The sequence below is a fragment of the Zonotrichia leucophrys genome, chromosome 5 (genome assembly GCF_028769735.1).
Source record: "Zonotrichia leucophrys gambelii isolate GWCS_2022_RI chromosome 5, RI_Zleu_2.0, whole genome shotgun sequence".
NCBI classification, from domain to species: Eukaryota; Metazoa; Chordata; class Aves; order Passeriformes; family Passerellidae; genus Zonotrichia; species Zonotrichia leucophrys.
This window is the reverse complement of record NC_088175.1, coordinates 20,197,424-20,223,965: the sequence shown is the minus strand read 5'-3', so window position 1 is coordinate 20,223,965 and position 26,542 is coordinate 20,197,424. Positions and strand designations below refer to the sequence as shown.

The 26,542-nt window shown below is 39.1% G+C and overlaps 1 protein-coding gene across 2 annotated transcripts in view; it reads left to right on the top strand.

The window, feature by feature from the left end:
• The window catches only part of PRORP (protein only RNase P catalytic subunit), a 40,280-nt gene extending 14,572 nt beyond the window's left edge, over nucleotides 1-25,708 (top strand). For both annotated transcript variants that reach the window (XM_064714000.1, XM_064714001.1), the window contains exons 5-8: nucleotides 1,382-1,489; nucleotides 22,159-22,307; nucleotides 22,920-23,115; nucleotides 24,774-25,708. In XM_064714000.1, coding sequence (XP_064570070.1) covers nucleotides 1,382-1,489; nucleotides 22,159-22,307; nucleotides 22,920-23,115; nucleotides 24,774-24,902 — 582 coding nt within the window. In that variant the 3' untranslated portion in view covers nucleotides 24,903-25,708. The remainder of the gene's footprint in view (nucleotides 1-1,381; nucleotides 1,490-22,158; nucleotides 22,308-22,919; nucleotides 23,116-24,773) is intronic.
• The last annotated feature ends 834 nt before the right edge of the window (nucleotides 25,709-26,542 follow it).

The window sequence follows — 26,542 nt, the reverse complement described above, 5'->3', positions numbered from 1 at the left end:
ATTTATTTGAGCCATGGAGAAATGAAAGATCACATAACAGGTGATTGATTTCCAGGGTGCTAGAGTGAGCCCTGTGTTGTCCATGTTCTTACCCCTGTGCTTTTGACTGGTGCACCTATGTTCACCTGGAAATTATTCCTGAAATTTTAACAGCTGAGTGAGCCATCTTACCTTGCTTGGTTTGTAGTCTTAGTACCAGTAGCCCTTTTCCTAGTATAATTTGTCATAAGCATTCCAACTAAATTTGAAGTGATCATTTGTTACTGCCTGACAGCGTTGTATTTTCTGGAAAAATGAATTCTTTCTTTCATTTCTTTCTCCAAGGAAGAATTGTATATGCTCTGTATGTTTTTGGGTGCTGAGGCAGTGGCTTTTATTTAGATGTATGTTGCCATATTGCTATGTGGAAGAAGGCAAGATTAGAAGAGTACTTCTTGAATCCTTTGCAGAAGGCATGAAATATTAATTGTTTTGAGTTCCTGTGAAAGTTAATTTATAGCCTGGATTGTGAAGGCTCTGTCAGTGATAAATAAATCTTACTTGTTACTAGAAAGGTAATTTATGCAACTAGGTCACTGCCCATCAGGATAATGCAGAGTTCTTGGTCTTATGAAAAACAGTCAGAAGCAAACAGTACAAATCCTATGCAAGTGTCTGCAAAAAAGCTACTAAATCTTTCCCCAAAAATCAAGGGAGAAATTCCTGAGGATTTTATTGTAGCTCTGTAGTCTGTTCTTCTCTTATAGACTTTCAAACCTAAAGCAGTTGTGATTTCCTTATGAAGGAAAAACTGGATGTTTTGCTCAATCAGTGCATTACATTTCTGACCTAGTAAGAAAGTTCATGGTTTTAGCCATAAAGCCATGTGTTTCTCACACATGGAGTACTGTCTTTCTAAATGGATGTTTATTTGAATATTGACTGGCATTCAGAGATTTCATCATTCTTTCAGAGAACCTAAGTATGATCGTTATTTTTCATTTGGATATGTTAAAAGCTAGTAGTGATGAAGTTGTCTACTGGACTGTAAAGTTGCTTTTTCAGCAGCTGCTGTGGGACAATGACTATAGCATGTAACTTTATGGAAGTGCACAGCTCAGATTGTAATTTTGAAAATTTGGATGACTGCAAACTTTTGGGGTTCAGTTGTAATGTAATTTTTGGTTGTAATGGTTTTATTGGACATATCCAATGTAAGAGTTATGGCTTAAAAGATGGGGTGGGTTTTTTTGGCGTGGTTGTTAATGATGTGAAGTGTAGCCAACAAAGGAAAAGTGAGACATTTGGGCTTTGTTTCCTTTTTAAATAAAAATTGAATGGGATTTCTTTCTATTAAACTCAGCATATTATTCCCTTGTGTTTATTTATTTATTTATTTCAGGAATTGGAGGCCTTTCAAACATTTGTTGAAAATCGACTTCCGTTTGATATTGTTATTGATGGACTCAATGTTTCCCACATAAAATCCAGAAAGATGCAGTGTGAAAATGTAAGTGCTGATTAAATATTCATTAAGTGTTTTGTGTACACTGATTGTAAAACAGTGAGTGCCTCATTATTAGTTATCCTCTAGAGAAAATGAGCAAATACTTTGTCGCACATTCACAATGAAGTTCAAAGAGTTATCTGAGTTTCACAAATTAAATATTACTAGTGGGAAGATGGTTCTTCTAGATATTTGCCTGTATTAGCTGTAAAGTGTCATACATTTCCTCATATAGTCAGTGTTTATAGTTACAGCTAAGGTGTCAATAATAACATAATTACAGAAACTCTATGTGATTGTGTAAGTTTTCATAGTAATAGGGATTTGGGGGAATTGGGTAAATCTGCTGTGTAGAAAATTTAGTCTAATATAGTTATGCTGGTAAAAGTTGTCATTAAAATAACCCCTTGCTTAGTTCAAACCACATCCTGTACACATTTAAATATTATTTAATTTCCTATTGCTTTGAGACTTGAGTCCTGTTTAACAAGGGTGGCTCAAACTGGTTTCAGTTCTTTCCATTTGATTTGTAGAAGAAAAATCCTGCTCCTTTGTCAGTGAGAAACCTATGTTTGAGACTTCTTGATACTCCCTTGTAGCACTTCACTAAGAATTGGCTTAAGATTATTGGGTTTTTTTGTCAATCAAATTTACTCTAAATTAGGAGAAGCAAAGTAGCTGCTCACACATATTTCAAAGCCAGAATTTAAATTTTCACACTCTCAGAATTAAAATTAATTTATAGATGAACTTGTTAATAAAAGAAGAAATTCACTTTCGTTCATTACAAGAAATGCATTTTAGTTCCAAGAATTACTTTAAAGCTGTTGTTAGGAAGTAATGTATACTGATCTATGTAGATAAAAGTGAGCTGAGGAGGTTAGATAAAACTTGCTGAAAAGTGTGTCAGAGTGGCAGTGTAGTTGCATGAGATACTGTCTCACAAAGAGAGCACTTTTCTTACTACAAAAATAGCAAAAAAAGTTCACAAGTTGTTTGGGTGGGATCAGGGAGGAAGTTTTAATTATCTGAGAAGAATTCCAGGCAGAACGTAGTGGCACGATGTTTTAACATGTAGAAAGACAGATCTGTGCTGCCAAAGATGAGGAGCGGAAAAGAATGTCTGTGCTCAGTGCATGCTTTTCCTGCTGTGGAAGCTCTAAACAGGATTCTGAATGGAAACTGGAGGCAATCAAGCAAAGAGCCAGCCTGATTTTGGCAGATAATTACTCCTGATTTCTGGTCAGAAATCTTGCTAGGAGGTATTGGCATGCTGAACAGCATAAATTGCCTTTCAGTTTCTCCTTAGCTTGGGCTGCAGTGGAAGCACTTTGGGATCTATGATGCCAAAGAGCTCCAGGAGGGCTGTGTGGAGGCATCAGCTTTCATTTATGTTGTTCCATATAGGTACAGGTCAAATTTCTCTTGAATCCCAGCTGCTTACTGATTAGGGAGATTTTGGGAGGACCTGCCTTTCCTTCCTACACAACAGAACAGTAACTTGGGCTCGTCCCAGCTTATCTAGAAGAGGATTCTCCTAGCTATGAGTAAAGTTGCTGTGAATGATTATTACATTTTGTTATGCACAAAAAATATTACTCATTGGGGTTTCTGCCAGTCTTTTTCTGCTCCTGTTTTCTGGATCCTGTTTTTTGGGAGTATGGAGTCATTACATGAGAGATTGGAGAAGCCCATTATTTCTGCCATAGACCTGTAGATACTCACTGGCTGAATAGTTCCTGTTTTGGTATGGGAAGTTTATATTTGCACTCTAAACAACAAAATAGCTGCTTCACTACCCAAAATAAATAATCTTCTAGACACATGGACTACTAAAGACTTTTCCCTGCATTGATCCTCTTAACTAACTGGGATCCTTCTAGTTTTTTTAATGCTAGATGTCATTATACACAATTACAGTGTTAACTATTGAGTTCATAGTTTTTTCCAAGTGGAAACATAGTTTAAATGCGAGATCATTCTGGATGCTGGCAGATCCTGTTTTATTTCTTCATGACTCTGAACTTCTATGTTGTAACATGTCAAAAAAGGACTGGTTTTGTTCTTATTTTGGATCCTTCTAACAAGAAGCATGCATTCCTGTTTTCTGACTTTTTTTTCAAGACTGCTAAAAACAGAAAGAAACCCACAAAGCAGAGCAGAGCAATCCTTTCTTCTGTCTCCAAACTCTTTTCAGATGAGGGAGGGGAAGGCCGCAGTAATCTGTTGATGTGTTGGTTTTCTGGTTATGGTGTTGCTGCCAAGCAGGCTCCCATCTGTGAATGCTGACCTCCCTGAATGCTGTAGTCTGTCCTTTGAGGCTGGCTCTGCCACAAAACGTCCTTTTCTGGAGGCTCCTGTCCTCACACCGTGACAGCCAGATGGAAAATGTGGAGTGGCACACATGGGGCATTTACAGCCTGCCTTGTGAAGCTCCTCAGTGTGCACAGGGAAGCACAGTGCTGAACTGAGAAGATGGAGAACAGAAATAACGTGAGAGAAGTGGGAGGCAGAGCACAAAGGATGGAAAAAGCCAAGAGTGAAGGCTACTGAGGTCAAGCTGGCTGGCTGGGGTAGCATGAGAGTAACATTTTGAAGAGAGGTGTGCTGTGACTTCTGCTTGACTAGAGAGGTGGTAAATGAGCAGTGTTTCTGAGGACCTATGTTAAAGCTGTCCAGCCTGCCAGAAGCTGAATTATTTAACTTGTCAAAAAGCTAAATTATTTTGAGTCTCTAAGTGTGGGTCAGTCTGTGTCCTTTTCAAGGATTGATTACTGCATCTATTAGACCCAGTGAGGATATTGTTTTATAAACTTTTCTGTTAGAGGATGTAGTTAGTATGCAGTGTGGTTGAAAGAGAAAATGAGATTGTTGCTGTGTTTCTAACACACTTTGAAGTGTTACTATTTGCAAATTATTAGTTTCTTTGAAACCTGTCCCTTATGGGATTTAGAGAGAATGGCAAAATAAAGGGTGTTGTTAAACACAAGAGAAGGCCTAAGATTTATGTGACAAAAACACAGTAATTTAAATGCATTCTGGTCTTAATTTAAATTTAACAAAAAGTACTGTTCAAACTTCATGACTTAGCTTCCAGAACTGCAGCTGTTCTGAAGAACAAGACTCTAGCTAACTCTTAGTCATATGATTAGAACGAGAATACATTGATGAAATTTTCCTCTGTTTCAAACAGCCTAACATTGGTAATTCCATGTCTTAGGCATCTTGGGGAGTGGCAAGGCACATGTACCTTGAGGGATAAGAGGAGACAGAAAAAAAGCAAAAGTTGAAAGTAAAATTTTTACTCCTTTAATTCCCAAAGTGTTCTGACATTCTAGAAAGCTAGATATGTGACTTCCCAGGCAACTTCAGTCCTCATAGCCAGCACTTAGCAAATCATTATGAATATTATTGACTTGACAGATGTACTGGAACATCCTGTGGCAATTTCTCTGATTTATGACACTCTTGGTTTGTAAATATAATCCCCAGTTGCCCTTTTGTCCAGGTGGGTTTTATTCTTGGTCTGTTTCCTTTTAGAAATTATGATGTGGCTGCATAAATTACTCAATTCCTGAAAAAAAAATAAATAAGGAGGCAGCATGAAGATAGGAATAAAGATTTTTTTGAGGGCTAGGCAATGGTGAGCCCATTTGATTTGAAGGCACTGCACACATAGTGACTGTAAAACTGCAACACCAGACACCACCTCCTTTCAACCCTTTCCTTCCTTACTGTAGCATTTTAAATTAGACGTTAAAGTTGACTCCTTATTAAAAGATATTGTAGAATGGAAAGTATTTTTGCCATATTGTCAATAGAAAAAAATTCCAAATCTCCCTAAAGTCTGAAATGGTTCAGCCTTGTCATCTGCTGCTGCTGTACCTGATGGGTTTTGCCTGACTGAGTCACTCACTGTACTGCAAACATGTGGCTTGTAAACAGAGCTGTCCTGGCAGTTTAAGTAAGCAAAGTTGGTTCAGGCTGTGTCATGACGTGTTATCCTTTCCTGCAGATGTATCTAATTACATAAATCCTTACCCAACACAATCACATTTGGTGCTCTCTGTAGTGCTCTCACCTTTCACCTTGTAAAGGTCAAGAGAGGGAATTTCCACGCACTAACTGTCCGTTTCTCCTACTGAACAAACTGTTACATAGTTCTTAAGTGGATGTTTTCCTGTTTATGACAATTTTCTGCAGAAGTATTCCTTTGAAATGAGAGGGAGTCCCAGTACAAGCAGGATAGCTAGGCTCTAGAGACTGCTCTTGGATTGCAGAAGGGGAGTGAAGACATTTTGCTCTGCTTCAGCTACCCCTGAGCTGTGGAGGAGCAGGGTGGGAGGTGAAAGAGGGGTGAGAGAGCATGGTCTGCAGGAACAGTCTGAAGAGTATTTTGCTATTCTTAATTTACAATGAGTTTGGTATGTTGTAAATTAAGTATGCAGCCAGGCCCTTGTTTTTAGCTGTGCCCATCTGGTGTTAGAAGTAACTGAATATTTATTTCAAATGTGTGTTGGATCAAAGCTAACTCACTATTCCCTTCTGCAAACAGTTTGGCAGTTGGGGTCAGCTCTGCCCTAACTTTACCCTCTCTAATCTCTGTATTAAACCCAGACATCTAAATGATTGGTGAAATAGTTCCAGACTGAGTTACTCAAGGCTGACAATGCACAAAGGAATAGTTTTTGCTCTTGGCAGATAATTCAAAGTGGTTCCTTCTAAACTTAATCAGCACATCTATAAATGGACTACATGAGTTTTGTAATTCCCATATAAATTGCAATAGGCCTGTAGAATAGCTGAGGAAGCCAGGTCCTTGCTGTTCCTTCCCATCCCAGTCTGCTGGCAGCAGCCAGCACTCCACATCTCTGGCCTGAAGCAGCAGTCAGCTCCTGCCAGCAAAGGCACCAGAGCTGCCCCTTGCACCCTCACAGGCTGGCACTGAAAGCCAGGCTGTGGCTGCTGCAATGGGAGTGCTCTGTGGCAGGGGCAGGGAACACCTCATGTTCTGCACCTCTTTCTTGTCTCTCCTGGGAAAGAGCAGCAGGCTTGTTGAGTGGAGATTGCCCTCTGAACTGGGGAAAGGACTAAGAGAATTTTGCAGTAATAATACATGTGTCTAAATATTACTGCATTTTCTTTTTCTGTATGTTAAAGATCTAAAATTATATTTAACAGGAAGATTCAAGGTTTAAAACTGACATTATACTTTTAGTTATTCTAGTAGTTCTGTAGTAGTTATTGCTGGACTCCTGGCTACATTAGCAGTAGAGAGAAGAGTGGGTAGAGAGAGGTTGCAGTCCTGACAGGAAAGCTGGTAGTGGAAAAAAAGTTTCATCAATATAAGGGAGAAAAATAGGACATAGCATAGTAGTCTACAGGAAAATGGTGAATGGTCCTGTTAAATTCTTGAAAAAACCCAACTTTGGCCACAGAATTTAAGATTCTTGATCAATGACACTTTGTGAATTCAGCTCAGAGCCATTGCTCTGATATGTACTGTATTCAATTTGCAAGGCTTTTTTTCCAAATATAAGGACAATTATTAATACAAGAAAACCTCAACTTTTCAAATAAAGGCAAAATTTTTAAAAATAAGAAAAAAAAAAGAAAAACGGGACATCTATGACCCACAATTCTCTTAGCTTAATAACCCAGATCAATTTTAAAACATAATTTTTCTTCTTTGAAATCTCTGCATAATGCCTATAAATCCTCTGTGATGAAACAAGGAGAACAAAACACATGCTGGAGCTTGTAGTGTTTGAGAAGAATAGCGAATACAACTTTCTCTCCTGAGTTCCAGTTACTAAACCATTTTTGAGGCCGTGAGACACACAAAAAAATCAGCTCCTGTGCATACAAGTATAGCTGACAAATACACATACTGGTATGCTCAGGTTTTCATGAGGTAATCTTTGAGTCTTCAAGTCAGACTTAACCATGCAGTATGCATAAAAATCATCTGTACAGTTATTGAGACAGTGATGCTTTGTACAAAACATTAGCTCCACTCAGCTGTCCTACAAAACAAGCAGTTATTAATAAATTTGACCCCAAAAACTCATCCATGGGAAAGAATTTTTTTCTTCTCTGACTCCTTTGGCAGCATCTGTGATTTGTTCAAGTACTTTACTGTCTGTAAATGAAGCAAGAATGAAGTAGATCCATGAGTCATTCTCTGTTCAGAATCAATACATCCAACAGAGGTCTTATTTGTCACACTGTGACAGTTCATCAATTCTGCCTCCGACCACCTCTTGTCTTACTGCTCAACAAAGCAGTCAGACGTGTTTGTTCACTTGCTCTCAGCCTTTTCCATCTCTTTTTTTCCCCCCCTGTCTTCTACTGGTGGTTCAAGTTTGCATTTCCATGATAACAAAATATTTGGCCTGTTGTTCATGACTGGAGAGATTTTTATCTTTGCACCATGTGTTTCATTCTTTAGACCTGTACTTTCATTTCCTGTAAGTACTGCAGAAACCGTAAAGATGTTTTGGTGTTTTCATTGAAAATCACCTTCACTTCATGTTTGTGTAACATGATCTTAGAAGAGAAAGAAGATCAAGCAGTAAGGGGTATTCTTGAAACTTCTCCTGTTTTTAGTGGTGGAGATTCATGAGTGAAATATTCAGCATTGCATCCATATCTCATCAGTTACTTTCTGAGGGTTCCTTGGATATCCCAGCAGAAGAAATCAGTTCTTCTCTGAAGGCACATCTCGGAGATCAATACTAATCTGCTGAAATCTGTCCCTTCTGTGTTGGGGCCATCCTAAAATAGCATAGCTCAAGCTCAAGAATTGGGGTCACCAGATGCAGAAGAACAAGGCTGTTCCAGGAGAGCTGAAGGAGATAGACTCAGTTGCCAGTGGAACCTCGAGGGAAGGCCTGGCCTGCAAGTTCTCCTCTCCCTGCAGCTCTTCTGAAACCTGGCAGTTCCTGGTTGTGGCTAGAAGAGAAACAGGAGGGCATTTAATATATTCAGCTTTGTATACCTGTACACTGTAAGTGCAGATGTATTGGACATCAGGGTGTCAGAGGTTCCAGAAGTATCCTGCAGTTGGTTGGCATGGATGCTTCCACCCAGGAATGCCTGTGTTGCCCACACACCCTGAGCCACCAACTCTGGCTCTTCCCATAGCAGTGTGCTCCACTGTCCCTCACTGCTTCTGCAGCACTGCCACAGGAGAGCAGGAGGTAGATGGGACATCTTAAGGAGGGAAACACAAGGTCAGACTTGTGAATACAGGGAAAGCTTTCTCAAAACTTTTAAATTTCCAACGTTGTGAAATGGGGGAGGGGAAGCTGACAGGATTCCCTGAGTAAATGCCTCATCGATCGGCTGTAAACAATTATTTTTCTTTTCAGAGGTTTCTGCTCTAGTTTTCCATTTCCTGGTGAGAATAAAGCAGCAGAAATTGATCAAGTTAAAGAAATCTGACTATCAGACAATTTGACAGGTTCTGCCTGTTACTTTCTCTCAGAGTCAGATTCTTCTTGGTGTTGCCTCCTGTCACTATTTGCAGCCTTTGTTTCTGTCTATAAAATTAATAAAACCCATGTGGTTAAATTAATTGTCTCTGTTGGTTTCCATCTGGTGTTATGATTTTTACCTTTGTATTTGGTGATAATAGCAAATCAAAAGTTAATGGTAGTACAGGAGCACCCAAGCACCAATCATGCCTTTTTTTACCAAGTGAATTTGCATCACATCTTTCATAATAAGATTCTTCTAATCACTAGGAATATAAGCTTGAAATTCAGCAGGGCAGAGTGAACCTGCCTTGATGGTTCATGTCCCAGTGAACTTAGTAACTGTGGCAAGCAGGTTGGTTGTTGCATGTTGTAGAGAAGTCTAAAATCTAGGTGATAAAGTCAAATGAACATGTCTTCTGAACTGGATGAGTTTCTATCTTGCTGTTTTCACTTTGTCCCTTAGAAACCTCAAGATGGGGCTTTTCTCTGGGCAGCTCAACTGCTTCACATAATCATGAATTGTTACCAGTGTGGCAGTAAGAGGTGTGCTGGGCCTTCAAATTGGAAACCTGATCTTTGGGGAACCAAACTGCTTCTTTAGAAGTGATTTTCATACGAAAAATCTCCACAGTAGTGAGAGGCTATGGGAAGCAGGCCAGAAAATGTGAAGGCTGGGTTACTATAGTCCAGTCCTCTGTGAGAACAAATGTTTGATTTGAATGTGAGAAGTGCTGGTTTCACTGTCATCTTAAAAGCAGCATAGGTAATCCTCAGGACAATGATTGTGTTCATTCATGTACACCTGGATTTATTTATATACTTGAAAAGCTACCAATTTTGGTTCACACTTGGCTTTCACATTTAATAAGATATTTCTAGTAAAAATAGGAAAGAAAACATGTTTGAAAGTTGTGTTATCTGAAGGTGAAAAGGTACAATGTAACAAAGGCCTAAAGTCCATTTGGATTTATTTATGAAGCTGTGAAAGCCTAGTTTTTTGAACAGTATGTTATTCCTAAGGATCTCCACATATTGACATGGTGTTTAATGATCTAGCATTCCATTAAGCTTCATTTGTTGTTTTTTCTCTAGTTGCATTCTATTTGTAAAGCAGGATTGGAAGAGACATTTATGTATAAGTAAATATACTTAAATTGAGATTATTAAATTATTATAACCTGCAATGAAGTTTAAAACTGAGGTTAAAGTAATTTTATTTTTTTTTAATCTAGACTCACAGAAAATCAAGTACAATTGTAAACAGCTTTTAATCTAAATCTCTTCATAAACTGATTGTTTTGTGTTGTCTGGAACATGGAAAGAGGAACTCCTGTTTGAATCTAGGAGACTGATTTCACCAGAATTAAAATTCCATTCTGGGGATGACAATCGTGCTGGCAGTATTCTTGCTTGAAACCAATTCACAAGAATTCCTGTTTCAAACAATTTCTGAAAAATGGTAAGAGCTCTTCTTACCAAAATACTGTTGCCCATTAGAGGTGACATTCTGTATCAAACGCTTCTTAATGCAAATCTCACCTTTTGCTGGTATTTATTTTGTACATCAGATACAGACATAAAAGGGAAGAGGCTATCCCTATTCTACTTTTTACTTATTTTGTTTCAGGGTGCATTTGTGCAGTTCTTCCAAATAAGGGAGGGTAAACGAGGCAAGGCAAAAAACCTTAGGGTTAAAATAAAATAGTCCCCATGCTAATTCAGGCTTATGCCTTTATCTGTGGTGTTAATCTAAATTAGAGCAAGTTAGATTAAACTCATATGTTCACTTGTGCTATCATAAGGAGGAGATCTCATTCAGGTATCTGTCACTTCTCTGAGGACTGCTACCAGAGCTGTGCCATTAAACTGGTATTGTACATGCTGAGACTTGAAACAATTTTGTTGCTTGGTATCATGTGAGGAACAGGAGTGATGCAGTAAGAGCACCAGTACCAAGGACATAGTAAGATCGATGGCTGCTGTTCTTCACAAAGTAACTCTTACACAATAGAAATCTTCACTCCCATCCTTCAAGAAAAATGCCTAACTCAAGCTCTTAAAACTTAGTACTTACAAACCATTAGATGAAGAAACAACCAAGCAACCTTATAGGGCATAATTTGTGTTGGTGTTCTCATTTTTCTGTAGATCTCCACAAAGTAAACATTCAAATCTTCTACTCTGTAGAAGATAATAGTAATAATACCGTTATTATTTCCTAAATATGATGCCCCAAAATTACATTTTAAAATAATTTGGAATATTTTATCTCTGGCATTGTAATTATTTGCCCCATATCATTTTTAGGAAACCTTTTTCTTAATGAGAAATTCTCTATTTCAAGTATTTTACATATTTACTACTAATCTTTACATGCATCTACTGATTTTTCCTTTCCACCCAGAGATGCTAGCTTGTGATGCTGTTTCTTCCTGATCTGTTATTCACTGGTCAGTTCTTTAATGATCTGAATAGTTCTTTTCAGAGTTCTAGCTGGATATATGCATTGAATTATAGTGAGTCAAAAGCTAAAGAGGTTGTCAAAATTATGTAATCATTAGGTATTCTATTTCCAACCAGTTTAATGAAGAATTAATTCCTTCTTCTAATTTTTCTGAATAGTTTCTACCATTTCCAGCTGCTGTATTGTCCTCTCATTGCACAATGCTTCCTGTAGTGACTGTTAAAACTGAACCTGTGCTTCTGTCACATGATTAATACCAACTTACCTCTTAGATAAATCAGAAAATATTAGTGATGATTTTGCCTGTCCTTATTGTCCAGCATTTATCCACTTACCTGCTCGCTTCTATGCTTGACAAAAAGGAAGCAGTGAGTTTGCAGTAATATTTCTTCTGCCTCTAATATTTTGAATTTTTGGCTCTTGAGCTTTTAAGGATCCAGTTGGCATGGCTGAGCAAGCTGTGTACAGTGTGTGCCATAAGCTCTCTAACAGCAGCTAAAAGCCTGTTCAGTTCCACTGGTCCTGATGTAGTTGCTATTCATTAATTTTTCCTGACTTATGTGGTTTACCAGTGTGGTAATATTCATCTTGTTGGTGCCTTCTCTCCTTTTTTATTTCCTAATTGTGTGATACTTTGGTAAACCAGATAGTGCTTACACTATACACTTAAAAAAAAGGAAGTATGATGCAGGTGTCTGTTAAAGCTGTGGCTCTCTGGAGTTTGAGCTTCTACACTCAGTGCAAGCTTAAGAAAAGGACACTGGAATACCTATTTCTTGAATACTGCCTGTACTACTGCTTGATTGATTGACTGATTGGCTGATAGGAGTTTTCTTCCACCACAGCCCTAAGTTGCCACACATTTGGATAAATAAAATGAAGTAGTAGTAAGAGGGTTGCAAGTAATCATAGAGCAGAACCAGACAGTCCTAGTGATGGTGATTTGGTGGTGATTTACCATGCTCCCTGTGGGCAGTAGTTACCCTGGGCTTGTCCATCATTAATGTCACTACTCTGCTTCCATCATCAGAAGTCACAAACTCCATGTCCCTGTAAAACACTGCACTGAGCTGTGTAAATCTGTTGGTGGGGAATGGCCATACATCTCAATAGGGAGAGGAAGTGTCTTAAAGAATGGGAGGGTTTTGACATTTTCACTTCTAGTTTATATGTATGTATCTGCATATCATGCCTTAAAGAGTGAAATCTCTTAACTTTCCATTGAACGGGCATTCCCAAATGGGCTTTCAGAAATTTGAATGCTATAGGTTAGGGATTTCTTTTTTGTCATCCCACCCACTCTCATTTCCACAAGCCTATTTAGTCTGCCAGCCTAATTAACATAACCTTAACATAACCAGTAATGAAACACAATTTTAACCATTTGCCATCTGATAAATTTGGTAAACCAAACACTTCTGAAATTATAGTTTTGTTTTGAACTTGAGCTCTGATGTTCAGTCCTGGATGCTCCAGAGTTGTTAGCTGGGTATCTGCATCTTTTCCATGGAAATGGACAAAAGAGGGCAAGATGCAACATAATTCCTCAAAAGTGCTGGCTGATACAGTCATATGGATGAAAACTGCAATTCTGGACACTGTAATTCCGAGTCCCCAAGCTAAAAGTTGCTTTAAAAAATAGATCCTTTTATGAAATAGGGCTAGGGCTTGGGAGTGGTTCTTACTTGGCTTCTGTTGCCCAAGCCTTTCATATTTTCATATTCTCAAGCTTGTTTCTCTTGACAAGGGGAAAAAAATGGCTGAGTACACAAAGTTTTTCATATAACTGGTTGTTCCCAGGAGGCCAAGCCTTTAGACAAATGTCAAATATCATCTATAATTAATTTGTGGGAGCTGACAATATCTATTTGTCAAATTGCTGTATCTTTAAAGTTAACAAAAAATGCTTCAGATAAAACAGTGACCTGCCCAGTGTTTAGCTATTGAGTATTGCAGACTGCTGCCAATATACTTACATGAAAAGCATCAAAGTACAAAAATTAGATCTTCTGGATTTTAGCTATCCTGGTGGGCTTTCACAGACTTTCACTGCCTGGATGTCCAGGCATGGACACTGCTGGCAGTGTTACCAGTAGTAAAATGGCACGAGTCTGCAATGATCAAAACTAATGGTTGTGTAAGATAAATAATGCTGACCCACATTTTACATCAGCTGCATTACACTGCATCAGATTTTTGTTGGTTTTGTAGGAACAGTGAGTTTCTTGCCAGGGTAAGCCTTGATCCAGCTGAGGCAGTTGAACTTGTGCCCCATGGTACTGGCAGTGCAAGGTGTGCTGATGGATGTGAATGTCCCCTGGGGTTTTTCCAGTCTGCTAAATACCAGTTATGCTCTCAGCAATATTAAAAGATTCCCTCCTGGGTTCCTCCTTGCTGAAAGCCTTGCTTTCATGGTTGGCCCAGGACAGATAGGTCTGACTCTGACCATGCATCTGCTCCTCCATCTCAGATCTTTGTGCTTTAGTTTGCTTCTGCAGATTTTTTTAGTGTTGAAGAAGAACATTTTATATGTTCTCTTTCATATTAAAGAAAATTTTCCTCTTTCTGACCTTCACAGAGAAATCACCACTCATTTCAGTAGTGTTTGTTAATATATTTATGTGTTAAGAGCTGCAAAGGTTCTTATTGAAACAATTGTTCTCAAAGGTGTATAGAAGTTTTGAAGGTAACCTCTGTATAACAATCTGTAGCAGGCAACTGGAAAATAGTACTGAGAAACAGCAGAAAGACAGTGTGAAAATTGTGTTGTAAATATTTGCTGCATGTTGTACTCTGATGCTTTTTTGCAACTGCAAGTTGTCAGTTTACTGATGTTTCCTTGGTTATCATGTCATTCTACCTGGATGTCTGTTGTCCTGTGAGCTTAGAAATAGTCCTTATGTTACAGTGTTTCTGGAACTGTCAAGTTTATGAAAATGTGGGATGTCTCTGCAGAAGCACAGGTTTAATATCCCATAACAGCATCGTGCCTGTGCCTGCTGTAACAGCGATGTCCCCAGCTGCTGCAGGACTTTCCTCAAAGGACAAAAGTATTGTCTGGGAATTTAGGACTTGGGGAAAACACTTAGCATCAGACAAGGTCAGTCACGCTGTACAGACATCTGCATAGGACAGTGGTGAGAGCTCAGTGTTAGTACCTTTTAAACTGTCAGTTTCAGTCTGACAAAGCCATTTCAGTCCTGCCCCGAGTTATTTCCTATCTATGGAAAGGATCAGTCAAGCTTGTGCTTTCATTTTCACCACATCCCATTACCACTGCCACCACCACCACCCAGAGATTCTGGTCACATTTTGGATTTTCAGCACTTAAATACACCTTCTGACCCAGCTGAAAATCTTAAAACTGGCACAGCTCCATTGGGCTCACAAACGTTCCTTTGAAACAGCTACATTGTTTCTAGTTAATTTCCTATGGCTATATTTTAACATTGTTTCTATGGTGGGAGAAACTCCCTTATTTCCTTGAAGTCTTTGTGTACACTGTTCTGATAATTGTAGAAAAGCAAGAGTATCAATGTCATTGCAAACACTGGATTTCCAGTGAAAGAAGGCAGACCCCTGAAGCTGTGACTTCAGTTGGGAAAATTATTCCATTTACAGTCAGTGGCTCTGACAGGTAAAGTTCCACATCTGAATCTTATGCAAGAATAAGTAAAACCTCATACATTTTTATTTTTATTTGACTTTCTTCCTCAAGAATATTAGGATGATGTATGTGTAATATTGGTGCAATGAAGTAATGTGTAGTGATCAGTAAGAAAATACTGTTAAAGAAACAGCAGTGCAAGCAGAAAGAATTCAAGTATGGGAACAAAGGATAGTATTGATATGTGGAAATGCAAAGGGAATATTTTCAGGTTTTACATGTTTCTTTTCCTACTTTTGTATAATCACTGGTAGGCAGTATCACCTAACTCCTCTTCTTGGTGTGGGGGGGTTAAGACCTTTTAATATTTTGTAAATCCTCAGGTTTTGGTACAAAATAGTAGTCTCTCAGGAGATATCTGGATAAAATCAAACCCACATAAGCTGCCCCTTATGCATTGTCAAGATCTTGGTATTTATTCTTTTTTACAAGAAAGAAGATGAGGAAGAGGAGAGGTAAAAGTATACAGTGTTAATCAGCTATGAAGAAAAAATATCTCAAAGATCAGAAAATGACAAATATCTTTGTCCTTTTACATGACTCTAGAAAGGAAAACATTTAGAAAATTCAAATTCGTGAAAAAAATGCTTTAGTTCCAACCCACAACTACAACAGAAAATGTTAAGTTTTAATTAAAATAGAAAAAGTTAGTTGTTAGCACTGGGCTGTAGTTAATGGTGAATTGGACATTTCCCACTCGCTACCCCAGAAAAATGCTGCTTTGGATTTCAGATTCACCCTTCTCTTCCATTGTTATTCCTACTTCATAATTGCTGACACAACATCAAAGGGTCTGCTTGTACATTGAAATCAACATTACCTTTTTCAGTAAGTGATTGGGAAAGAAAAAGGTACTGTAGCTGTTTAACAAAACTTTTGGATTTAGAAACTTCACTGGCACTGAAGTAACTTGCAGTATTCAACTTCCAAAAATGCAGTTAGACAACTGAAGAATATTTGTTTATTTCTTGAATTGTAAGAGTCAGAAAAAATTGCTCGTTCTTCTTTTTTGCAACTTGTACTGTGAAATTCAGCAATTCCTCAAATGTCCATATCTTCTTAATCATCATTTCTAGAGCTCTTTGCATTGTTCATTTAATAGCATGCTAACTATTGTCACTACCCATTTTTATTTTTTTTATTTGTGGATGAACTGCATTCTCTGTACATCGTGATGATAAAAATATTACCATTCAAAAGCAGAGACATTCAAAAAGTGTGAGCAAGAATGTTCACACTAAAAGGTTTCTCAGGTGTAAGGTCTGACATAGTGGCTGAGATCTTTTGATGACAGTCCTTTCTAAAAAGCCAGATTCCAAAAGCAAATGGCTCTTCCACCTGATGATCCCCTGCCTACCTCTCCATCCATCATATCATACACACTTTAATTCCATGTTTAAATTGTGTGTGTATATCTTCACTCTCTGCATGCATCCCACTGTGATTCTGTTAATTCTCATAGGAAGTACTGCTTCACTGTCCATCAGATTACTTCTTGTGCCTTTTGGGAATAAGACAGAGCAGGATATGACTGTAATTAAATAGAAAATACCTATTTCAAAGCCTTCTTTTCTTATATGGCTCTGCTGGGGAGGATAGGCAACTATCCCGCCCTATCTGCACAGGAGAAATTCATAAAACTCCTACCAAATCTGAGATTGGTTTACACAGTTTTGGTTTGTATTGTGATGTTCTCTGAGCTCATCAGCAGAATAAAAGACAGGGGTGGCTCTTCAAGATTATTTGAAATTGGAAACTTTACCTACAGTTTATAATATAGCAAAATGCAGTGTCAGAGACTATTTACAAACATGTTACTTCTACATTCAGAATTGTTTCAAGGATTGTCTTGAGCAGATTACATCTTCAATTGAATTCAAATGGAGTTGTAATTAAAGATATCCCCATTACTGGCATAACAGCCAGTGTATCATGAATACAGAAAAATTGAAATTGTGCTATTGCTTCTGTATCTGACCTGAGTATATTTACAGTTACTTTGGTTCATTCTCCCTACTGCTCAGGATTCAAGATGGTTCTTTAGCTTGGTCACAGTCCATGGAGTATTGCTGTAGTCAGTTTGACCTGAAAGTAATGTGTTTACATTCAGACAGTGTTACAACTGAGCCAATTCCTCCAGGCAGTGGGAACATGGATTGTGCAGGAGCACCAGGTGTCTTGGTACACCCTTGGTACCAGTCAGTTTGCACCTGGCTGCAAAAGCATCTTCAGTCTCTGAATACAGACTACTCTGCAAGTAGCACAGCTGTAGTTGGGAATTGCCTCATCTGAGCAAACTGAGGCTACTGTACCATCCTCAATCTATATTAAATCAACTTGAGAATCTGCTTCTGTGGTTTAGTTTTCCTGTTCAATCAATAATCTGCCTTTGATTAATAGTGCTGACTGTTAAGAGTAAAAGCTAACATCTAAAAGTGAACTGCAAATTTTAATGAATTGTGATAGGGAGTTAAGACATATCTCTGTGTGTGAGAGTGAATGTGTCAAGAGAGGATAAGTCAATTCCAGGTGCAGAGTCAATGCAGACAGGTTAAAGCATGTTAAACATTGTGTGATAGCCATCACTGATGTGTGAAGAGCTGTCACTGGGAGAGTTTTGCATGATGATGTGTTACATCAATTTCAATAGTCTTACTGTGACACAGGACACAAATATTCCCTACAATATTGTTTCTGCAGTATTGCAGAGATCCTTGGTGTTGTAAGGGGATAATTCCCAGGAGTTACCTGCTGACTGTCTAAAGAGCAGAAAGTAAATCAGGCTGATTAATCTCTGTGACTGTTACTTATTCATCCTTCACTGCTTTCCCTTTGAAATAGCTGTGCCTGTGTTAATCAGGGACAGATAAATTCCAGAGAAATCAAGAAACATGTATACCTTCCCTGTATTTAAGAGGACTTGAGTCTAATTTACACTGTGTCATCCATAATAATGTAGAGAATATAAGAAGCATTTGTGTTTGGTGCTGTGGTAATGATCTTGAATGTGGTTTGGTGAAATTACCAAGCTCAGTGAGAAAGTCCTGCCTTTCTTGCAAGCAGCACACATGCCTTCCTTGAGTAGCTGGCTGGGGCAGAAATCTCTGGCTTCTCATCGTGTCTCTCTCCTGTATGTGGGACTGAAGTAAACAGGTTTTTAATGAGCTTATTTTCTTGATCTACAGTATGGAAAAAGTGACCAAAAATGGTGAAACTCTTAAGTCAAATAAATGTAGTCATAACAGGAATTCATTTATAGAGTCATAGAATGCCCTGAGTTGGAAGGGACCTACGAGGATCATCAAAGTCCCAACTCCTGGCCCTGTGCAGGACACCCCAAGAATTGCACCTTGTCTCTGACAGTGTTGCCCAAATGCTTTTTGAACTCTGTCAGGCTTGGTGCTATGACCACTTCCCTGGGGAGCCTGTTCCAGTGCTCAACCACCCTCAGGGTGAAGAAGCTTTTCCCAATGTCCAGTCTATACCTCCCTTACCCAGTTTCAGGCCATTCCCTTGGGTCCTGTCACTTGTCACCAAAGAGATCAGTGCCTGCCCCTCCACTTCCCCCTCTCCCATGGAAGCTGTAACTGCAGTGAGGGCTCCTCTCAGCCTCCTCCAGGCTGAACAGACCAAGTGACCTCTGTGCTGCTCATATGGCTTCACCTCCAGCCCACCATCTTCATTGCTCTATTTTGCATGCTCTCTAACAGCTTAATATTTTTTTAATATTGTGGCAGCCAAAACTGTGCCCAGGACTCAAGGTGAGGCCGCACCAGTGAAAAGTGAAGTGGGACAATCACCTTTTTTGACTGGCTCCAATTGCTGGCTAAACTTTAGAGACAGTGATCATGCCCAGCCCTGCCTGACATACAGCAATGGCAGCTCTGAACCTGTGGTCTGTGTTGCGGTTTCTTGTGCATTTTTATAGCTTTGGTTGGGTGGGAGACAGCACTAGGTGAAAAGAGCAGTAATAGAGCAGTTTGTTGCTCTTATTAGCAGGTGACCTGTAGGTGAGTTTTGCTTTTAAATGGCAGTTAGTGAACCCAAATGTTTAAGCAATGTCAAACATGATTTATTCATAAAAAATGTGATTTAAATATTTTTGGTGGTTACTTCTTCATGCTCTGTGCGTATATGGGTGAGTCACCTTTTGCTGAATCACTGAGTGGTGTGCCTCCCAGCAGCAGTGTGCAGGGATTTCCCATTTCACAAGTGGGAATCTACCAGTAGTACCTAATGAGAAAGCTACCTCAAGGTAAGCTTTGAAACTGGGGACACGTGGCACAGCGTGATCTAGGGATCAGAAAGGGACTGGCAGTGAAGCCTTAGGAAATCTGTATCCTGCTCTGCTCATAGTTCCTGGTATGAGTTAGAGTAATTAACCTGTCTTCCTTGTGCTCCATTTGTACACTCATGCAACTTCTGGAGATACTAGATTAATAAAATACCCTTGACTTTTTAAATGAGAGATCACTACTGCTGTTTTTGTATTAACACCATGATGTGCAGTTACTTTCCTGTGTGACTGAAACAAGTGTTAGTGTGTCTCACATCTTCCTTTCTTGAGAAGCAGCCAGGTGTGGGAGTAGGCACACTTAGGAAACCCCCATGTAAGTTCTGTGACTCCTTGTAGATCGCCCCCATTAAATGCCCAAGCCTAAAGTGACAGAAAAGGCTCTTTAGTGAACTTGTGCAGAACAAAATTATCTTTATTTCATGAAAACAAAAGTAATTTCTGTCTTCTGTATTTTAGTTGTGTAAGTAAGGTTAATCTCTGTGTTAAGTAGAGGAGGGACAGTGGGTTGTTATGTAAGCAGCAGTTTAAAAATTTTAAAATGCTGACTCCCTTTAATTTCACTACATTTTAAGCCTTTGAATTTTTCCATTGCTGTCACTAATTTATGCCAACGTCTCAATTTTCTCCCAGAAGCACTTCACACTAGAAAACCTCATATGCTAAAAATATGTAGGACAAGAAAGTCCACATGACTAACAGGTACAAAGTACCACTAGTTACAACCTCCAGAAAGAAAGACCTACAGGAGCTGAATCCAAGAATACTTGGGAATAGCTTCTATTGACCAGTCTGTATGTGGAGCTGCTGGTTTTTATCTTCTTTTTTTTTCACATTATTTTTTGCTAACCTTTCCTTAATGTAGCAAAATGTTAGGCAAAAAGAAAAAATATTTTCATTTGGAATTTCTAAGGGTTTGCTAAAGTTACTCATTGTTATTATTTCTTCACTGTTGACTTCTGTACATGAAAATGTGCAGAAATGTGGATGCAGTAGTTACATTCCTAACTTTAATTATCTTTAATGAACTCAGATTAACCAGCTTAATTCTCCTTTGGTATTTGAATCCAGCTATTTGCAGGACTGGTTCAGTGCATGAGAAGTTATTGCATTTAGCCTTTTCCTGCTCACATTATGCTTTGTTTGTTTTAACCAGGGAAAAGTAGATTGTACATGTGTGTAGCCAATATCCAGTGTGATCTCCTGGAAGCAGGAAGTCAGTTCCAATAGGTACTGTTAGGTGTTTGTGCTTTTCATTAGCACCAAGGTCCTGTATCTGTATGAAAACAGAGTCTTTAGTCCCTCAGAATCAATACTGACAGCAGCAACTTACAGCTTATTAATGTAGAAAATCTTCTGGCTTCCTCTCCCAGATCTCAGATCCAGATTCATGGCATATTTTATTTGAGCCATCTGTAGGTCCCTTCCTGTGAAGGGCAGTCCCACATTTCTTGTCTCACCACCTCCAGCGATGTGTTCCCTTCAGTCATTGAACCTTTGACTCAAGTCTGTCTGCTGGGTTGTGCTCAGCCCTACAAAAGTCTTTTGTTGGATCAGTGAGCTCGTGGTAGTTGTGATATAGATCTGACACAACAGAAGTAGTGAGATTGTGCAGCTTGAGAGAAGACTGAATAGGGCCACCTCTTTCTTTTGGTACTTGCAGCTAGATGAAACTAAACATATTGTAAAATGGCACACAAAAGTTACATGAATAATTCTTTCTAGCCCCTGAATCAAAAGCAAATTATACCAAAAAATGAGAAGGATCACAAATAGGAGGAAAGGAGGGTAAAGAGTAAGAGAAGGGCAATTGAAGGTATTAAAGGGGGAAGAAGTAACAAGGAAGAGGGAAGTAGCTAGAAAAGCAGGAATGATTAAAGAATGATCAGGAGATTGTATGTTGGCAAATAGTGGTAACAAATGCAGGTAAAAGTTAGAAAATACCTTTCCCTGGTCGTTGAGCATACTGTCCTTGTCTTTCAAATACAATAGATGCATGAATCCCAAGAAACAATTCTTTTGTCTTTCTGGGTCGAAGTGACATGCCACGGTTTTGTGGGCAGTCCACGGCAATAACGTGGATGCTGAAAGGCAGAACCTTTGCCCTCCCTGAGCTCAGTCTGGGTGAAGCAGGGAGGGAAAGTCCCAGGCACAAGTGCCTGTCCTGAGAAGCACTTCATGCAGAACAGGCCCAGCCCTGAGAGACGCTGAAAGTCCCTCTGAGTTTACCACTGCTATGTTGGTTCACAGGCGGGCGGCTGATCTGGATGTGGTTTTCATAAAGCCTTAGTCCCGAGGTCACGGATTTCCATGTCCTGCCGCCTCCCCGCAGGGCCGAGGAGGTTTCCAGCTCCGGCAGGTGGGGCTGGAGAGGCGATGTGCTCAGGGCTCCCGGTGCTCCGTGATCACCGTGGGCATCACGTACATCCAGCGTGATTCATTCCCTCGCCTGACTTGGAAATTCTGACATCTCCATACAGCTCTGCCCGAGGTCGTTCATGTCATTTGAACTGCAAGAGCTGGGGTGTGAAAGCACTGTATTTGCTGTGTGGTTGAGCAGCTTCCTTCAATGAATTGGTTTGTTGTGCCTTTTTTCCTTTGTGATTAGGGAATTTAATTACTTATCTGCTTAATTCACATTGCAGTTAAGAACTGTGTGAAACGAGAGTAGTCTAGAAGTCCCTCTAGGTGAGACACATGAAAGTATTCCATGTCACTCAGTTTTAACAGCTAAGAAAAGCTTTGGGTTTGCTTTGTTTTCTGCAGCTGTTTGATGCTATCAACTGCCTGGCAAAGGAGAATGCCCGATTGCTTGTGCTGGGCCGCAAACATATGCTGACAAACTCTTCAAATTGGAAAAGAGAAATTATGAAAGAGATGCAGAGTAAGGCAGACTTCTTCTTTGCTGAAAATATGTAAGTTGAAGAAAACAGCTCAATGTAATAGAGACCAACACCTGATTTATGTGCATTTTTCTCTAGCTTTTAGTACCATTACTAGTATCTTTATCTGTGTCTGTGAAAGACACATATCCCTTGCTACACTTGCCTCAAAAGTACATAAAAAGTTACATTGGGAAGACTTTCATCACTTAGAATCATATGGACAGCTGTATGGTTTATTAGGATTTATGACTGATAAAACCCAAGAGCCCTGAACCACAGAATTTCTGGTAGCATCAGTGTGCAGTTGTGGTCTGCTGCTGTGTGGGGGTACACTGTTGAGTTTTAGCAGTTTTGTTCTACACAGCACAGTATTGTTATTCTTTGTGGCAGGAGATTATATTGTTCTATTATCAGATTGTGAGAAGAGGAAAAAAGTGCTCTAAGTAGCACGTGATTAATTTTTATTGCACTCAAGCTTTTGGTGCCCTGTGGTAAACGATTTTTTATTTTACAGGGAACTAGAGTAGTGGTGGGAATTTTCAGTGTTGCTGATGAATAAATCTTGATCAGCATTTGAATCACTTCCTGCAGGCACTCGCTGCCTTGTGAATGACGTCTGTCCTTTCCATTTGTTTTGTGAAGCTCTGAAGATGACCCCTTCTTGCTGTATGCCACTCTCCGCTCAGGCAAGCACTGCCGCTTCGTCAGCAGAGACTTCCTGCGGGACCACAAGGCCTGTCTGTCCGACAGCGTGACACGCCACCTGTTCCGCAAGTGGCAGCGCGGCCACCAGATCGTGTTCTTCCCTGCTGCAGCAGGAAGGAGCATCAATTTCTTGGTAAGTTTTCCCACTGCAGTCAGAAAACACACAGAGCATATTCATTGAAGATACATTATTTCAGACCCTAGAGGCCAAAATATCATGTTGAAGCCTAAGAAATGGATTTGTAGCAGTGCGCTCAAAAACCCACTGGATTCACAAAGCATGCCACAAACTGGAAGAGAGCCAAGAAATGCTACCTAAATGTTTAAAATGTAAATAAAAGTTTATGTATACAAATATTTCCAGTGCTGGAAACCATTACTGGCCTCAGTAAAACCTGAGTGCCAATGTTTTAATTTATTTTACACTTTGAAATCCCATGTTCTCCTCTGCAGCACTATTATAAAATATCGTACTTCCAATTACAGAGTTTCTTTCATCTTTATTTTAAAGAAGCTGGAAAATACAGGCATTTCAGCATTCACTCTGATAGTAACCTAACATAGATGTAAACTTGCATGAGGGAAAGCCCATAACAATCAGGTTTATAGTTAGTATTCAGCTACAGAAACTGCAGGAATATCATGTTATGGCAGAATACTACTATTATTTTCTAGGAGATATGTATCCTTGTGAACAGTCCATTAACAGGAATGCAGCTGTTAAGATTTTTCTAGGGAAAAATCCATCATGTGACATTCTACATGCAGTTCTTTTGTTATCTGCTCTGTCTGTATTGTTACTGCCTGCTGAAAGGAATACTGCACCTATGCAGATTAATTTTCTTCCTTTGCTGGTTAAAATTGTAAAATAACATTCAGGATTACAGAGATAGCAGTTTGTAAGAATGACAGCCTTTCATTCTTTATTGCCATACATACATTGCTTTGTATGGAGCCAGATAATGAATGGTGGGTCACCTGAGCTAAGCTAACACAGCCTTAGCTGTTTCTTTCTCTTGTACAAAGGGACTACTAATTTTCAAATCTTAATTCCTCTCCAAGTGATTTGGGTGATTGATATTCCCAGCCATAGCTGTCTTCTGAGTTTGTGTGGAAGCTACCACAGTAAAGCAGACTTCCAAGATTATACAGATAGAGTGATAGTATGTCCTGGGAACCATAATTACCAACCAGTAATGTTTCTTTTGTATTTGTCTTATACATGTTGAATTAGAGTACCTGCAATGTAATAGACCTGAAAGATTGTTTATTCTTTCTGCTCAACCAGATGCTTCTGAAAGTGTTAGTGATAAACCCTTTTCTTACTTCTCCTTGGGACAGAGCAAGTCAGCTCTGTAAAGAGACACACTGGGAGAACAAATACAAGATGTCATTAATGTCATTAAATCCTACACTCAAGCCTATAAACTCCACATCCTGAGTAATTCCCATATGATTTCATTTAACTGAACAGAACAACAATCATTTTGTCATTTCTAGTAATTGAGTGCATTATCTTGAAATCATTATTATCTAGTGCAGATTGAAGACAGAATTTATAATGACACCTAGACCACAAAATACTAGAAGATAGTTTAGTTTTTCCTCCAATACTAAAATTTAGAATTTGCTTTGTATAAGAAAATAAAATGAGAGTTGTTAAGAGGTAAAACTGTGGAGACTTCTAAGCTAAGCATTGAAAGTTGTAGCTAACTACCTGTAACTGATATTTCAGAAATACTTTGTACAAAGTCTAAAAGAAAATGTTTTCCCTGTGTTTTTTCCCAACAGCCAGCTTTGCGTTACGACTGTGTGGTACAGACCACAGGTGATACATGGCATATTCCCTATAAAGATGTTTTTGAGGAAAAATATTCATATCAAATACCAAGAAAATGGCTCTGCATTCACCAGAAATGATGAAGAATGTAATTGGATAAGCTGAAGTGGCCTCTTTTTTGTTTTTTAATCTCTGTTGCTGGCTAGGAGAATTCAGCAGGACAGTTATGGGGTGAGGTGTGTTACTAAAGAAAATTGAGTGACTGCTTTTGACAAAATCATTCCTGCATACATCTCTTAACACCAACAGTGGTGGTCCAGTGGGGGTGAATTATGTCCATGATTTCTGTTTTTACAGGCAATTTTTGATTTGAATTAAAACTTGCTTTTTCCTGTTGGAATTAGAGTTTGGGCATTTTTATCTTTTAGTTTTTCTCAAGCTTTTCATCTACACTGGAATAAACTCTGTACATTGAAGAAATTAAGCAAGACTTGCAAAGTACCTTCAGAGTTTGTGGTGCTGAGCTTGCACAAGTGTTGCACAATGTCTACCTCTAGTCAGTGGAGCTAAGGGGGATAAATGGTGCATTTACCATTCACACACAGACCTAAGACTTCCTCACTCTCATTAGAGTTTGTTTGATAACATAGAATGCAAGAGATTGGTTAGAGAAACATATAGCAGTCATTTGTTTGGAAGAATAAGGAAAGAGCCAGTGGGATTTGGGGATTTTTTTAGTGGCTCTTCCACACTCCTAAATTTGCTGTTTCTGACAGGATTTGGCATTACTGCAATAGTTTGCTGGTGGAAATGCGTGTATTTTTTAAATGAAAATGGATAGCTAGAAATTCTTAAAGACAATAATAGGACAAAATTGATTCTTGTACATTTCTATAAAATCTGTCCCAAATTATAAAGCAAAAAAATTAGTATTAATTACAGTAAAAGTATTCTGAGTTATTTGTGTGTATGTGGTAAATGTGTTTGTTTATTGCACTTACAACTTTAATGCAAACCTTTCTCCTCCCAAAAGGTAGAAATGCCACATAAATCTCAGATGAAATATCCTGGGCTTGTCACATCTGTGTCATACAAAAATCCTCTGTTCGAAACTGAGATGAAACATTAAGATCTTTTTGTATAGAGCTCGCAGTTCTGAGTTCTTGCAGGGCCCCATGACAAGCTCCCTCAGGACTCAGCATTCAAGTATGTTCCCTGCTATTTTTTTCCAGGACAGTCCTGACACATGTTCTACCTCTGGTATGAGTTTGTAAACCAGCAGGTGTGATTTGCATACAGTCATGTCCTTCAGAAGTGTCCCTCACACTGTGCAGAAAGTGTAGAGGAGCTGGGTGCCTCTTAAGGTGACATAAAACATTGGCTTTAAATTCATCATATTGCTGGTAGTGTTCATCACAGACCCTTTTCCTGACAGAACATGACAGCTCCTATGGAGTCCAGCTGGAAAAGCAGAAGGATTGGATCTACTTCTCTCATTCCTTAATACTTCTAATTTGTCAGAAGATTGCTTTTATAATTCTTTAAGTTAGAGAACTGCCACATCACCTTGAAAGTGGAAATAGTGCTTTTAAATTGGGTGTCTGCTCCTGTGCAGGAGGGCTTAGTTAGCAGCTGCTGCTCTGTGCAAGGCTCCCACACCCCTGTATGCAGCTGTGCATGGCCTGAGCTGGTGCCACTCTGTGCTGTTACAGCCCTCCTTTGGTCCTCGCTCTGATGGTCCTGCAGCCCAAAGCAATGCAGAGATGGGTCTTAAAACTGT